We start from the raw sequence: 15,545 nt of genomic DNA, 5'->3' as shown, positions 1-15,545 counted from the left end.
AGAAATAAATAGGATGATACGCGACTCCTATGAGCAATGACATGCATGTAAAATGAACAAAGGGATGTTTGTAAATTGAAAACGTGATCAAAAATGCAGAAAAAATAAAACTCAGAACTTGATGGCATAGGCAAATTCCATAAAATATTCAGAGAAGTGATAATACCTATTCTTCTGAAACTCTTCCAAAAAAAGAGCAGAAGAAGGAACACTCCCATGGTCATTCTATAAGGTCACCATCACCCTGATACCCAAACCAGAACAATGTACCACACAAAAGACAATTACAATTCACTATCACTGATGACCACAGATGCAAAGATCCTCAACAAAATAATGGCAAACCACATCCACATATATTTCAAGGATTATACAGCATGATTGAGTGTGATATATCAAGGAGTCTTCAATAGCCACATCAACAAACTGAAAAATAAACACTGTATGAGCCTCTCAACACATGCAGAAAAAAGCTTTGACAATATCCAACACTCATTTCTGATAAAAAGGCTCCAGGAAGTGGGCATATATGGATCCTAATGCAACATAATAAAAGAGCCAAAGGACAAAGCCAAGGCGAACATCACTCTCAATGGTGGAATACTGAAAGCCTTTCCACTAAGATCAGGGAGAAGACAAGGTTGTCTACTTTCACTACAGCTGTTCAACATAGATTTTGGATGTCCTACAACAGCAATCAGAGAAGAAAAAGAAATACAAGGAATCCAAATCGGAAAAGAAGTGAAACTAGCATGGTTTCCAGATGACAAACTATACCTGGAAAATCCGAAAGACACGACCAGAAAACTGTCAGAACTCACCAATGAATCTGGCAAAGTTGCAGCATACAATGTTTTCTTATGTCATTCTTCCAAGGAAATAGAAATAAAACCAACATCAACAGCAAAAACAAGACCTAATCAAATTCACAAGCCTTTGCAAAGCAAAGCAAACCATTTCAAAAAAAGACAAACAATTTGCTAGTGTTCTCTTTGGGAAGCAGAGAAGGGGAAGGGTATCTCTTTGATAAATGTTGATAGCATTGAATTTTTGCCATATCTTATAAAACTACACATCATCATTGAGGTCAGTAGGGAAATGTAAAAGCTCAACATGAAATTTTAAACAGTGATTCCAATAGAGTATGAAAGACTTGGTTGCATCATCACAACTTATTATCACCATTTCTGTGGAATGAATACGCCTGGCTGTTCTAATTCTGAAGAAGAGGAAGTGGATGGCACACAGCAGAGATGCTAAGAAATTCCATCTTAATAAGGGAGGATGTGATACATAGGAAGTGACCGCCTACATATGAGGAAAAAATTAAATGAACTGCCTGATTCAAAACTGGAAAGCTGGAGGTTGGGGGCAAAATGGTGGAGAAGCAGGACAAGGAAGACGCATTCTCTGACAAATGTATCAAAAATACATCCATGATAATCTCCACAGTGATCAAAGAACATCCACTGAATGCTGTCAGATGACCTCCAATCTCCAAATGGGAAAGAAAATCTCCACAGACCTGGCTATGAAAAAAGAAAGAGAGAGAGAGAAAAGACTCAGGATGGGAGTAGAGCCCCCACTGGGGAGAGCTGTGAAAGATGAAAGGTTTTTGCACACAGGCAAGGCCCCTCACTGGAAGAGACCAGCTGGGACAGAAGTGGAGCTCTGGAGTCTCAGGAGATTGTAGCAACTGTTTATAGAGGGCAAACTGGAGAACGACCTGCAGGGATCCTTGGTACTGCTGCCCAGCAGACCACAGCCAGATATGCTGAGCTTCTGAGGTAAGCCAGAGAAGGCTGCTGTGACTCAGATTGCCCAGGTCAAATCCAGGAGAGAGGACTGGGGTTGGTTGTGAGGAGACAAACTGAGACAGCTAGGGTAGAATGCACCATAATTGAAGGTGATGAGGAAAAATCCTGGGACCACCAGAGAGTCCTCATGCATTCATTGGATTGGACCCCTGGTCTGAGAACTCCCACATGTCACCAGTGTGGCCCTAAAATGCAAAAAAATAAAAAGAAAAGAAAAAACAAAAAAAGTAAAAAAAATCATGGGAACAACAAAACAAAAAAGTGCAATAGACACACTCATACGAAAAAGCAATTCAAATACAACACTAAAAAGTCATGCAAATCACAAGAGAAAGGAACAAGAGAAGAAAAAGAGACCAATAAACCAGATCCAAAATAGTTTATAAATGGCAATAACTACATACACATTGATATTCTCCTGAATGCAAATGGATGAAATGCTCCAATGAAAAGATATAGACTGGCTGAATGGATATAAAACCAGACCCATCTATGTGCCATCTACAAGAAACCAACTTCAGATTTAGGGACACATGCAGACTGAAAATGAAGGAATGAAAGAAGACATTCTATGCAAAGGAAAACCAAAAGAAAGCAGGAGGAGCAAAAAAGACTCAAAAATTAAGAATATTACGAGGGACTAGAAGGACACTACCCAATCATCAAGGGACAAATCTATATTTGCAACCAACACAGGGGCACTGCAATATATAAGGTAAATGTTCACATTCATAAAATGAGAAATCAAAAATAACACAATAGTGGGGGACTTCGGTGCCCTCTTTCAGCAATGGACAGATCATCCAGACAGAAAAATCAAGAAACACATGCATTAAATGATACAAAAGACAATAGAGTCTTAGTTTACACCTATAGAACATTTCATCTGAAAGCACATGAATGCACTTTCTTCTCAAGTGCCCAGGAGAAAATGTCCAGGAGAATTCATACCTTGGGCTACAAATAAAGCCTCAGGAAATTCAAGAAAACTGAAATCACATCAAGCATTTTATTTCACCACTACGTGATGAGACTAGAAATCAACTGCAAGAGAAAGACTGCAACAAACAAACAAAACAAAACACAACTGAAACATGTGAAGGCTGAACAATGGATCACTGAAGAAACAAAAAATACCTGGACAAAAATGGCAATGAAGACACAACCTTCCAAAAGCTATGGGACACAGCAAAAGCAGTTCTAGGAGGGAAGGTTAAGGCAATACAACCCTACCTCAAGAAACAAGAAAAACACAAATTTTACAACCTCATCATACACTTCAGGCTACTAGGGAAAGAAGAACCCAAAACCCCAAAGTTAGTGATGAAAAGCAATCAGAAAGATCAGAGCAGAAATCAAGGAGAGAAAGAAAACTGAAGCAATAAATGAAACTAAAAGGTGATTTTTTGAAAAAATAAAAAAATTGATAAGAATTAGCCACATTCATCAAGAAAAAAAGGGAGAGGCTTCAAATCACTAAAATCAGAAGTAAAAAGGGAGAATTTATGAAGGCCATCACAGAAATACAAATAACCCTAAGAGATTACTACAGGTCACTATATGCCAATAAAATGGACAACCTAGAAGAAAATGGACAAACACTTACTTAGAAAGCCACAGGCTTCTAAGACTGAACCAGGAAGAAAACAGAAAAGATGAACTGACCAATCATGAGTTCTGACACTGAAACAACAAGTACTGTGATTACAAAAATTGCCACAAAAAAAAGGCTAGGACCAGATGGCCTCACAGGCCAAATCTATCAGAGGCCAAATACTTCAGAGAGGAGGTAACACATATCCTTCTGAAACTCTTCCCAAAAAATTGCAGAGGAAGCAACACTCCCAAGCTCATTCTGAGGCCAACATCACCTTGATACCAAAACCAAAGATACCACAATAAAGAAAATGACAGGCCAGAACACAGATCAGCAGAGATGTAAAACCCCTCAACAAAATATTGGCAGACAGAATCAAATGATACATTTAAAAGACAATACACGGAGTCCCCATCGTGGCGCAGTGGTTAACGAATCCGACTAGGAGCCATGAGGTTGCGGGTTCGGTCCCTGCCCTTGCTCAGCAGGGTTAAGGGTCCGGCGTTGCCGTGAGCTGTGGTGTAGGTCCCAGACGTGGCTTGGATCCCGAGTTGCTGTGGCTCTGGTGTAGGCCGGTGGCTACAGCTCTGATTCGACCCCTAGCATGGGAACCTCCATATGCCGCTGGAGCGGCCCAAGAAATAGCAAAAAAGACAAAAAGACAAAAAAAAAAAAGACAATACAACATGATCAAGTGGGGTTCATCTATGGTATGCAAGGATTCTTTGGTCTGTGCAAATAAATGAATGATATAAACCACATAAACCTAGTGAAGAATAAAAACTGTGATCAAGTCAGCAGATGCTGAAAAAGCTTTTGACAACTATCAATACCAAGTTCTGATAAAATCTCTCCAGAAAGTGGGCATAGAGGGAAGTTACATCTACATCGGAAAAGACATATATGTTGACCACATAGCTAACATTAATTCTCAATGGTGAAAAGAGGAACACTGAGAATTATGTCTAGATATTTAAAACACAGCATGACAATGAGAGAATAAATTCTGTATACATATATGTATAACTGGGTCCTCATGCTGTACGGTAGAAAAAAAAAGTGTGTTGGGGGAAATAACAATAAAAATTAAATTAAAAAAAGAAAAGACGAAAACATTTCCACTAAGACTGGGAACACAACAAGGATGTCCAGTCTCACCCCTGTGACTCAACATGGTTTTGGATGTCCTAGTCATGTCATTCAGAGGAAAAAAAAAAAAAAAAGAAAGAAAGAAAGGGAATCCGAATTAGAAAATAAGTAAAAATGTCACTCTGTGCAGATGACGTGATACATAGAAAATCCAAAACATACCAGAAAACTGTTAGAGCTGATCAATAAATATGGTAAAGATATAGAATACAAAAATAATACATAGAAATAGCTTCCATTCCTAGACACTTACAATGCAAGATAAGAGATCTACTAAGGAAACAATTGCATTTGCCATCCCATCAAAGAGAAAATAATATCTGGAAATATATCTACCTAAAGAGGCAAAATGCCTATACTCTCAAAACTACAGGATACTGATAAAGGGCAACAAGGATAACACAAACTGACTGTAAGCTCTACCACACTTTGGATTGGAAGAATCAACATTTTCCAAAGGACTATACTACCCAAGTACACCTACAGAGTCAGTACCCATCCCTTTTAAATTAACAATGGCATTTTTCTCAGAAGTAGAAGAAAATGTTTCAAAATGTATATGATAACACAAAACACTCTGAATCGTCAAAGCCATCAAGAGAAAGGAAAATTAAGCTAGGGAGTCAGGCTCCATCACTTCAGACTTTACTACAAAGCTACACTGATTAAAACAGGATGGTATTGGCACCAAAACAGAAGTATAGGTCAGTGGATCAGAAACCCATGCACCTAGGCACAACTAATCTATGGCATGACAGACAACAGTATACAATGGATAAAATATGGTACCTTCAATAAGTGATGCTGGGGAACACCGGACAACTACACGTTCAAAAAATGATATTAGTACACTCGCTAACACCATCCACAAAAATACACTCCAAAAGCACCTAAACTCCTAGAGGAAAATATAGGCAGAAAAACCTTTGCCATAAATTGCAGCAATAAGCTTTGTGACCCACCTCTTAGAGGAATGAAAGGAAACACAAAAATACAGAAATGGGACCTTAGTCAGCTACAAAGCTTTTGTACTGGAAAGGAAAACATACACTAAATGAAAAGACAACCCACAGACTGTGAGAAAATCCTTGCCAATGATGCAACCAACAACAAAGAGCTTTCCAAAATATTCAAATGTCTCATACAGGTTTATACCAAAAAACAAACAACCTAATTAGAAAATGGACCTCAATTCTAAACAACAGTTCTCCAAAGACAGACAGAAGGGCAAAAAGCAAATGAAAAGATGGTCAACACCACTAACGATGAGAGAAATGCAAATCAAAATTAAAAGAGAAGATCCTGTTGTGGCTCCGTGGGTCAAGGACTCACAAAACTGTCTCCCTGAAGATGCTGGTTTGATTCCTGGCTTCAGGAAGTTCATTTGGGATCAAGTGATATGTAAGCTGCACCAGAGGTCCCAGATGTTCTTGAGATTCAGTGCTTCACTAGTGCTGCAGGCTGTGGTGTAGGCCACAACTGAAGCTCCACTTCAGCATCTAGCCCAGACACTTCCATATGTTGTAAGCATGGCAGTCAAGATTTTTTAAAAAGTAAAAATTTAGAAAAAATCCAAGGACTTATTGCCTCATACCAGTCAGAATGGCCATCATCAAAAAGTCTGCAAATAGTAAATGCTGGAATAGGTGTGGAACAAAGGGAAACCTCCTCCACTCTTGCAGGGAATGTAAGCTAGTGCAACCACTATGGAGAATAGTACGGAGGTGCCTTAGAAAACTAAATATAAAATTACCCTATGATCCAGCAATTCCAGTTCTGGCCATCTATCTGGAGAAAACCGTAATTTGAAAACATACATGCACCCCAATATTCAGGGCAGTACTGTTTCCAATAGGTAAGATATGGAAGTAAATTAAATGCTCATCAACAGAAGAATGGATAAAGAAAATGTGATACAAACATACAGAGGACTATTATTACTCATCCATAAAATACAAGGCCATTTGAAGCAACATGGATGGACATAAAAATTGTCATACTAGATGAAATCAGATTGAAAAAGACAAATATCATATGAGATCACTAATATATGGAGTTGCATAGAAATGATGCACTAGAATATACAAAAAAGAAATTACCCAATGATTCTGAAACCAAATCTATCAGACCAAATGGGAAATGGGTGGGAGGCAGATGAATCTGGGCATTGAGGAATGACAAACAAACACTACTATACATAAACAAGAGAGGTAGCAATGGCCTACTCTATAGTACAGAGTATCTACTCAATCCTGTGTGATAATTTAGATGGACAAAGATCCCAAAAAGGAAAAGGTATGTGCATGTGTATAAAGGACATATTTTGCTATATACCTGAAACTACCACATTTTTAAAATTTCCTATACTTCAATAAAATGTATTCTCAAAAAGAAGACAAGACAACCTATGGAATGGCAGCAAATATTTGCCAGTGATGCAGTGGACAAGGCCTTAATTTCCAAAAGCAGAAGAGTCAAATGAAATGAGATCACATGGAAAAACCTGGGTACATCTGAGGAAACAATGCATTGGGTTAAAGGCAACCTTGAGAATGGAATTGAGGGAAACAAGAATATGATTGTTCAACAAGTACTGAGTCTGTTTCTCAAGATGAAAATTTCAGCAGTTCAGTAGCACAAACATGCAAATATAAACATATAAATATCAACAAATAAACATAACTGTCTAATTCAAATAGTTAACAGGGTATTTTTCTGTTTCTTTTTCCAAAAATTAAAAATGCATTAACACCTAACATTGACAAAATCATAAACATTTCAATAATTACGTCCAATTCAAAAGTTCTTCTCACATAAAAGAAATATAAATGCCTCAACAAATGGAGGCATGATTTAGATGCTTTCCATAAGCACTCATAAAGACAAACTATGACACTGACCATTAACCAAGAAAAACAAAGAAATTACAGAAAGAATGAACAATGGAGGGGTAATCATTCAAGAACACATTTTTACTGGCAATACACATATCGGGCACTCAAATTTGAATGCAACATCATATTGTCTTCAGTCTGCTGAGTTGAAAATTGTCAATTACATTCTTAATATACCAGGAAGAAAAATGAAAATTAACTCATTTTGGTAAACTTGTCCTAGAAAAGGAAGCAATTGTTTAAGAACTGTGAAGCAAAAATGAGACAATTAGTTGCCGAGGAATCTGAACACAGCATGCACTGTAAAAGTAATCTGTCTAAATAATTCTCACGTTGAACAGGGACTACACATCTATAAAAAGGAAATGTTTCACATATTCAGATATAAGAAGGTGGAGCAGAAAGCCTCGAACTCACCTCTTTTCACAGAAACACCAAAATTAACAAATCACTGCTGAACAGTCATTAAAAAGACAGACTGGAAGATACCAAAAAACATATCCTACACACAAAGACAAAGAAGAAGCAACATCAAGATGGCAGTAGAGGAGCTTTATCAATATGAGCCCACCAGGGAGGCATCTCATAGATTGGAAAATCACTATATTGCAGAGGCTCTCCAACAGGAGTTCCCAAACCCTATCAGATTCCTAGCCCAGAAATCTGGTATTTGGAATAAAAGTCCCCAGGCAATTTGACACTGAAAGCACAGGAGCACCACAGGTCTGGGGAAAAGAAAGACTCTACTCTTGCAGGGCACACAAAGGTTTTCATGTGCACTGGGTCCCAGGACAAAGCAGGGACTCCATAAGAATCTACTTCAGAACTACCTGCGGCTTTTGGAGGGTCTCCTGGCAAAGAACGGCTCAGCTGTGACTTACTGTAAGGCCAGGACATTGGAGCTGGTGGGCCCAGGGAATAATCATAGGTGTGAGCTCCCCTGGAGGCCACCTCTTTGGAAAACTCTGGCCCCATCCATCAAGGCTGAGAAGCCCCAGGCCCAACAACAAACAGGATTGGAACCCAGTAGAAAATAGGCTGCCTAAAGTCCTCTAGGGACACAGCCACCTTTCTAATCACACCCAGAGGAACAAGACTCAGGTCCACCTACCCATGGGCAGGAACCAGTCCCTTCCACCAGGAAGCCTGCCACAAGCCCCTGTATCAACTTCACCCACAAAGTTGCCCACTCCAGAAGCAAGAAGGTACAAACATGTAGCCTTCCAAAAAGACAGCACACAGAAAGCTACACAAAATGAAGTAACAGAGAAACATGTGCCAGATGAAGGAAAAGACAAAAACCCAGAAAAACAGCTAAGTGAAGTGGAGGCAAGCAACCTACATTAAAAATACTTTAGCATAATGAGGGGGTTCCCATTGTGGCTCAGCAGAAAGGAATCTGACTAGTATCCATGAGGACATGGGTTCAATCCCTGGCATTGCTCAGTGGCTTAAGGATCCAGCATTGTTAGGAGCTATAGTGTAAGTAGCCAGCTATGGCTCCGATTGGACCCATAGCCTGGGAACTTCCATATGCCATGGGTATGGCCCTAAAAGAAAAAAAAAAAATTAAAGTAATAGTAGTAAAGATGATCCAAGATCTCACAAAAAAACTGGGGGCAAAGATGGATAAATGATAAGAAATACTTAACAAAGAAATAGATTTAAGGAATAAAGAAACAGACATGAACTACATGATAACCAAAATGAAAAATTCACAAGAAGGAACCAAGAGCAGAATACAGCAGGCAGCAGAATGAATAAGGGAGGTGGAAGACAGACTGCTGGAAATCACTGATATGCAATGGAATAAAGGAAGCAGAAGGAAAAGAAATGAGGATAGTCTAAGAGAACTTTGGGACAACAGGCAATGCACCAATATACCCATTACAGGGGTGATAGGAGTTGAAAGAGGGAGAGAAAGGATCACAGAAAATTATCTGAAGAGGCAAAAGCTGGAAATAACCCTAACATGGGAGCATCTAAGTGGACGTTTCCCCAAGGAAGATATACCGATGGCCAAAAAATACACAAAAAGATGTTCAACACTGCTGTTATTAGAGAAATACAAATCAAAACTACTATGAGGTATACCATATTACACCAGTCAGAATGGCCATCATCAAAAAGACTACAAACATTAAATGCTGGAGAGGGTGAAAGGAAAGAAAACCCTCCAGCACTGTTGGTGGGAATTTCAATTGATACAACCACTATGGAAAACAGTATGCAGCTTCCCCAAAAAATGAAAAACAGAACTACTATATGATCTAGCAATCCACCTTCTGGGCATCTACCCACACAAAACCTTAATTCAAAAAGATACATGCACCCCAATATTCTTTGCAGCACTATTTACAATTACCAAGACATGGAAGCAACCTAAATGTCTACTGCCAATAGAGTGTGATGAATATATACAATGGAATAGTACCAGTAAAAATGATTGAAACAATGCCATGTGAAGCAACATGGATGGACCTGCAGATTACCATACTAAGTGAAGTTAGACAGCAAAAGACAAATATCATAGGATATCACTTACATGTGGAATCTTAAAGCAGACAAATGAACTCATTTGCAGAACAGCAACAGATATACAGACTTTGAAAACACACTTATGGTTACCAAAGAGGACAAGTGGGAGAAGGACTAGATTGGGGGATGAGGATTGACATATACACACTGTGATATGTGGAAAAACTGGCCTATCGGGACCTGCTGTATAGCACAGGGAACTCAATCCAATATTCTGTGATATTCTATAAAGGAAAATAATCTGAAAAAGAATGGAAGTGTGAATATGTGTAATTCAATCACTCTCTTGTAAGTTATTACAACCTTGTAAAGCAACTATATTCTAACAACATTTTTTAAAATGAAAAAAAGCAAATACTCTGAGGCAGTGGCATGTGTTGCAGGCAGAATTTCACAATATATGGGTTATAGTTGGTCATATAAAACTGAACTAAAAATTTGAATGAATAAGGATTTAAATGACAAAGAAAAATTTAAGAAATTCATTATGGATAGAGTGCTATAATACATACAAAAATATTAAGGTTGTGATGTATTCTTTAGAATACAAATAAAATCTTTATAAATGAAGGAACAACATGAAAGTTGTAACATATGCAAAGAATCATATACTTATAGAATAAGTGTTTGAAATTAAATATACTATGATTCATGAAACCTTGAGGGAAATAGATTTTTTTGGGGGGGACACACCTGCAATGTAAGGAAGTTCCCAGGCTAGGGGTCAAATCAGAGTTAGGTCAGGGATGAACCCAAATGCTCATGGATACTAGTCAGATTCGCTTCCACTGTGCCACAAGGGGAACTCTGTATGTTGGGTTCTTAATGCACTAAGCCACAACAGGTATCCAGAAATCAATTTAAAAAAAAAGAATATTTTCTGTTTGAAGCAATCTTATACTTATGAACCAAACATTTTCATAGATATGGTGCGATGGCTAATTATCTGATTGACGTCTAGCTAAATATGTGCTATTTAGAATGTGTTATAGTTGATACTTTAAATCTACTATTATGGGTGATTTTGATATAAAACTCATCTGAAAGTGAAAACACAGAACACACTCCTGAGAAGCTTCAGGTTAAAAAAGGCACATTTAGAAAAGGATGGTTCTTCAGGAATTAAAGAAGAATTTGGACTTTTAATGATTGTGGGGTGTAATTTGTATTCCGCTATGCATTAATTTGCTGAAGAATTCTATGAGTAATTAGACATATACTTTTTCTTTGGTCTTTATGCCTTTTCTAGAGCTGCTACCACAGCATATGGAGGTTCCCAGGCTAGGGGTCTAATTGGAATTCTAACCACTGGCCTATGCCATAGCCACAGCAACACAGGATCAAAGCTGTGTAAACAATCCACACCACAGCTCATGGCAACGCTAGATCCTTAACCCACTGAGCAAGTCCAGGAATCGAATCCACAACCTCATGGTTCCTAGTCAGATTCGTTAACCACTGCGCCACAACGGGAACTCCTAGACATATTCTTATAGCACTGATAATTGAGGAAAATATACTTAACATGTTGCATGTTAGTTCCTACCAAAATAATGATATTATGAAGTAAATTCGAGGGTACATTTAGGAAGGTGAATTATGCTTTGATACAGTTACTTAGTCTGAACTTTCTAGGGTCATGGTCCAAGTTTCCATGGGATTGGGCATTTGAAAGCAGAAAACATACACTATCTGTCCCCACTGCTCCTAGAATGTTGGCACCAAATTCCAGTGTTTCCACGACTCTCCTCACTCACTTCTGACTAGATGAAGAAACAGAGCATGAAAAAAGACCTTAACAAAGAGTTACTCAGAAATGTGCACAGCCTTTCCTAGGACACAAAAGCAATGGAAAAAGAGCCAGGTTGGAGTTCTCATCACGGCTCAGAGGAAATGAATCTGACCAGTATCCATGAAGACATGGGTTCAGTCTCTAGCCTCGCTCAGTGGGCTAAGGATCTGGTGTTTCCAAGAGGTGTGGTTTAGGTCACGAACTCAGCTCAGATCCCGAATTGCTGTGGATGCAGTGTAGACTGGCAGCTACAGCTCTGATTTGACCCTTAGTCTGGGAACCTCCACTAACCCTGGGTATGGCCCTAAAAGAGTCAGAAAAGAAAAAATAAAAAAACAACAGCCAGGACATTCAGGTCCTCACAGGTCAAGACCAGGATTCTGGCTCTCCATGTGGATGTGAGAGAGAATCCTCCATGGTGAAGGAGAACACATGGAGGGCTAAGGAACACAAGTTTAGGCAGCAGATGTCGCTCTGAGACAGAGGCAGAATAAACCCGTGTTTCTCAAAAATCAGTGCCATTGAAGCACATCTTCCCAAAGCCTATTGTAAGCTTCTTGTGTCATCTGCTCCACCCATGCACACATACCTGGCTGTATGGCTACTGTCTCCATTCCCTTCACATCCCAGGGATCTGTCTTTTGTTCCAACAGGCGAACCAGGTCTGGCTTAGAGATAACATACTCTGTTCATTGGAAAGAAAAACAAACGTTTTCCTAGAGATTCACCAATATCCAATCTAGGGATTGGACTCAGGTGCAAGAGATGGTACTGTAGAATGGTAAAACATCCTAGGCAGTAATTTCCCCAGATACTGCCTTTTGAAAGCACATTTCAGACCCTGACTGACAGGTAAAAAGCAGTTCCTCTCTTCCCCATCTAAGTACTACTGAGTCAAAAGTAAAAGGTCCAAATCTGATTTTAAGAGGCCGGCAGAGCTCTTCATACATATGAACTTCCAGAACTGCAAATAATCTAAAGTGAAGGAGGCAGCTTTCCTCAAGGAGGACTTCGGTTAGAACGAGGATGCCTCATTATGAAGCCTTTCTACCTGCACCCACCATCTCTCAGTTACTCCTAAAATGGTGGGGTCTGAAAATCTCTTGTATGGGCAAGAAAATGGCAGGAGACATTCTGCAAATGCAGGATCCCACACCCAGTGGGGAGAAAAGGAATTCTGGAAGGAAGGGGTCCTCACCCAAGGAGACCAGGTGCCTATAGATCTCTATCATCACATCTCTGTACAGGTCCCGTTGACCGAGGTCCAGACATTCCCACTCCTCTGGAGAGAAATCGATGGCCACATCCTTGACTGTCAGAAGTCCCTGAAATGGAAAGGGCACATGCCATGTGGCCAAAGCTGAGGTCATTATGTGACTCAAGATGAAAGCAGCAAGTCAAAAGAAATGCTTTTAATGTTTTTAATGTCTTCAAACATTCAATACTATATATTTGAAACAGTAGTATTCTCTACCATATCTCTACCTCCCTTAAAGGGGATGACACGGGATCCATAAAACTGCTATACAAAGTGAACTTCCATGGAACAGTAATTAGAAAATGATGATATCTGCACAGACACAAGCATTTTTGAGTGTTTATACTAGGTAAAATGTGTGTATTTCTCAGAGGGAAAATCCACAGTGAGGTAGATATAGAACTTTTACTTTTGAATGACTTGGCAAGTACACTGGAGATACTGTCAAAACTGATTCTCATGCAGGCATTCTGGGATGGGGCCTATGGGTCTACTTTTTAACAAGCTCCGTGTTTAGCTAATGATGCTACTAATGATACTCTGATTCATGAGCCACAATTTCAATACCACAGACATAGGAAGGAAAGGTAAGAAGTCATGGTTAACTTGGAACTGAAAGTGTTTATGGATTTTATGCATTTAATAGAATAATAAGCATAACAGTACCATTGGTTTGTCTATTTACTATGTACTGTATACTGAACATTTTTAAAAAGTAGTGAACACATCACATAAATATTTAAGAAAAATATTACTATTCCACTTTTATATTTGGTGAAACTGTCAAGAAACTTGAGAGTATGGGTTTGACTCACATAAACTAAAATTCATCTCAAGAGAACACGGAAAAACACATAACGACAACCCTCATGTATGCTTATAGCACTTTCTTTAGCTGGAAGATTAATGGAATCCAGACAATGTGGATCAAATACTGTTGACATTTCATGCACACAGATTGTACATTTCAATGGGCACTTAGTACATATTAAAGGAGACACAGAGGAAAATACCCATGTCAGTGACATCAAGATCATATGTAAGTAAATTTGATAAATTGACTTTCTAAATGATATTCATAATATGTAGGGTGAGACCATATTTATGATACATTAGTACTATCACTTCAAATCATTTATTACTGTGAAATGCTTTATCATTTGTGCTTAGCTATGTGTTAGGAACTGAATACGACTGAATATATTTTACTAGTAGGATCCTTTGTAAGAAAACAAGTGAGGAAGATTACGTCTATAATGGGTGTGTGTGTGTGTGGAGTATAATGAAAACTATCAGAACCTAGGCTTGACTGATGACAACCTCCACTTACAAAAGGTACAACCTCTACTCAACTCAGTTGAGAGTTCATAGTTCAAAACCAGCATCAAGGAAAGAGAAACTAAAAAGCTATGGCATTTCCACATTGACTGAGATGATTTCTCCATACCACTTACTAAATATTTCCAAGACCCTTTTGAAGTGGAAAATTACATGAAGGTCTTAGTGCTGGAATCTCAAAGAAAGCACCCAAAGCAATAAAGATCAGGTGTTAATAGGATAAATGCATAGCAGGTGGCCAAACCACACTAAAAAAGGACATATTATCATTGCTTGGGCATTTCTTGCAAAAACAGGGAAATCATCTTCTCAATCTATCATGAAAAAAAATGTTAGTCTAATTTTAAACAAATTTCAAACCATAAAGTTTCCATATTGTATAAACCTCCCATATTCTGTGTTCCTACTACTTCATTTAAGAGTCAACCCTTTGTAACAACATGGAGAACAGTCTCTTCTACTTTGTGTTCCCTCGGAATCTTATGAGGGATTCAAGCCTACTAAGGTCACCCTGTTTATTTCTGCATTTTCTTAATCTCATTCCAAATAGAATATGTTGCATCCAGATGTAAAATAATCAATACATTTTCACTGGCTTCCCCCAAACCCCAAAGAATGGAACCCATTCCAATGGGAGCTTGGATACCAACGCCTTCCCATGTTGATGTCTCACCAAGGGAATAGTTTCAACCCTTGACAGGTAATGATTCATGCAATTCATGTTGAACAGGGAGCCTGGATGCAGACAAGGGTGAAAAGGCTCTGGGGCAGAGTGACAGCCTTTTTAAGAGCTGATCCTGACTACCTTAAGTGCACAAGAAAAAGGTACTTGAGAACATCCTCACCAGGCAAGAATATCAGAAGGAGAGAATTCATGATTCTGACATTCTCAATTCATGGCATTTCAGGAGGAAAAGCAGACACAGACTCCAACCTAGGTCAGGACGGTTACCTGAGAAGCTGCCATTTCCTCCTCTTCTTCCTCCAGCTCTGGGTCACTTTCTCATCGGTACTGTGTGGAGGAATCACATCAGCATCTTGAGAATCCACCATCATAGGTAAAAGCTCTCTCCCCTGTGCCCACCACACCCACAAGCTATATTTCCAAGGCCAACTTTGAAATGTTGAAAAGGCCAAACTCTCCAGACTTTGTCTCAGAAAA

General features: G+C 38.9%; 1 protein-coding gene across 1 annotated transcript in view; it reads right to left on the bottom strand.

The window, feature by feature from the left end:
- Positions 1-15,545, bottom strand: part of LOC125137719 (KRAB domain-containing protein 5-like) — a 47,882-nt gene extending 32,337 nt beyond the window's left edge. The window contains exons 1-3 of the mRNA XM_047798712.1: positions 15,336-15,545; positions 12,986-13,112; positions 12,377-12,472 (exon numbers count right to left, since the gene is read on the bottom strand). Of these exons, the coding sequence (XP_047654668.1) occupies positions 12,377-12,472; positions 12,986-13,112; positions 15,336-15,350 (238 nt within the window). The 5' untranslated portion in view covers positions 15,351-15,545. The remainder of the gene's footprint in view (positions 1-12,376; positions 12,473-12,985; positions 13,113-15,335) is intronic.

This window comes from Phacochoerus africanus, chromosome 10 (genome assembly GCF_016906955.1).
Source record: "Phacochoerus africanus isolate WHEZ1 chromosome 10, ROS_Pafr_v1, whole genome shotgun sequence".
In the NCBI taxonomy this organism is placed as follows: Eukaryota; Metazoa; Chordata; class Mammalia; order Artiodactyla; family Suidae; genus Phacochoerus; species Phacochoerus africanus.
Note: the sequence above shows the minus strand (reverse complement) of the source record. Positions and strands in the feature narration are given on the sequence as shown.